Consider the following 1054-nt stretch of genomic DNA (forward strand, 5'->3'; position numbering starts at 1 on the left):
TATTCACATCTTTCTCCTATTATTATCGTCATTATTACTCTTACTCTTGCACTTTCTATTGTAAACTTAACTTATATTCATGAAATAGATTTGAAAAAAATTATAAATATTTCATAATAGAACCCATTTGCCTACCATATTACCATATTACCATAATACTTTCTCTCATAGGCTAGTTTGATACCAAAATATTATATTTTTAAAATTCTCAAAATTGTCAGCAATCTGCAAAGGTTTTACAAAAAGTATTAAAAAATATCAATCTTTAGAAAATTTAGAAAAATTTCTTAAAGTACCAAAATGCTACTAAACTCACAAAAGCAGAAGCAATCAGAGCGAGTTTTTGACGTAGAAAAAAACTGGAATCCTTGCAGTTATTTTCTTCCCATTTTCAGTTATTGTCTTTATCGCAAGCATTTTTGTCTGTTCCATGTTTTGCACATTTCTCTTCCTTCTTTCTATCTTTCCCATCTTTTCCTCCTGTTTCTTTTTCTGCTTCTTTTTGTACAGTCTTTTTGCCTTCCTCACTCAAGGTGCACTTTTTGCCCTCACCATTTGAAGCAACGAAATGACATCCTGGCGTTTTGTTGCATCCAGTTTCATTTTTGTCGCCTACGTCATTGCAAATTTTCTCTGAAGTTTTGTTGTCGTCCTTATTTGCATTCTCTTTTAATCCCGCGATTTCGTCCCTTAAAGTTTTGACGTTCTGTTTGCGGTAGTAGTCTAGGACTGCAACGAGCTCCTTGATATTGCTTATTGTGCCCATGTCTTTTGTTTCGGGTGTTTTGGTTAGTAGGTTTACAACCTTGATCGTTGCGAAATTGTCATTGTATTTTTTACTCATCTCGTTTGGATCTCCAAACTTGGCCTTTATTTGGTCTTCAAGGTCGGTAGGTTTCGGCTTGTCAAGGTAGACATCCCCTAGTACCTGTTGCCGGTACATGGTCTGGAACAACGCGTCTTTTTCTAACTCATCACGGGACGTGAATGCAAATGGCTTCCTCTCGTCTTTTACTGCTTCTGCTGCTGTTGTGGCTCCTTTTAGGAAGGGCGT

General features: G+C 36.3%; 1 protein-coding gene across 1 annotated transcript; it reads right to left on the minus strand.

The window, feature by feature from the left end:
• Nucleotides 1–391: 391 nt before the first annotated feature.
• TEOVI_000282400 (uncharacterized protein) lies at nt 392–943 on the minus strand (the record flags this gene model as incomplete). Its single annotated transcript, XM_067225837.1, has 1 exon — nt 392–943. The coding sequence occupies one exon, from the start codon at nt 941–943 to the stop codon at nt 392–394; it is 552 nt and encodes a 183-aa protein (XP_067081938.1).
• Between the last annotated feature and the right edge of the window lie 111 nt (nt 944–1054).

Source organism: Trypanosoma equiperdum, assembly GCF_001457755.1.
Source record: "Trypanosoma equiperdum strain OVI genome assembly, contig: ctg_619, whole genome shotgun sequence".
Lineage (NCBI taxonomy): Eukaryota > Euglenozoa > Kinetoplastea > Trypanosomatida > Trypanosomatidae > Trypanosoma > Trypanosoma equiperdum.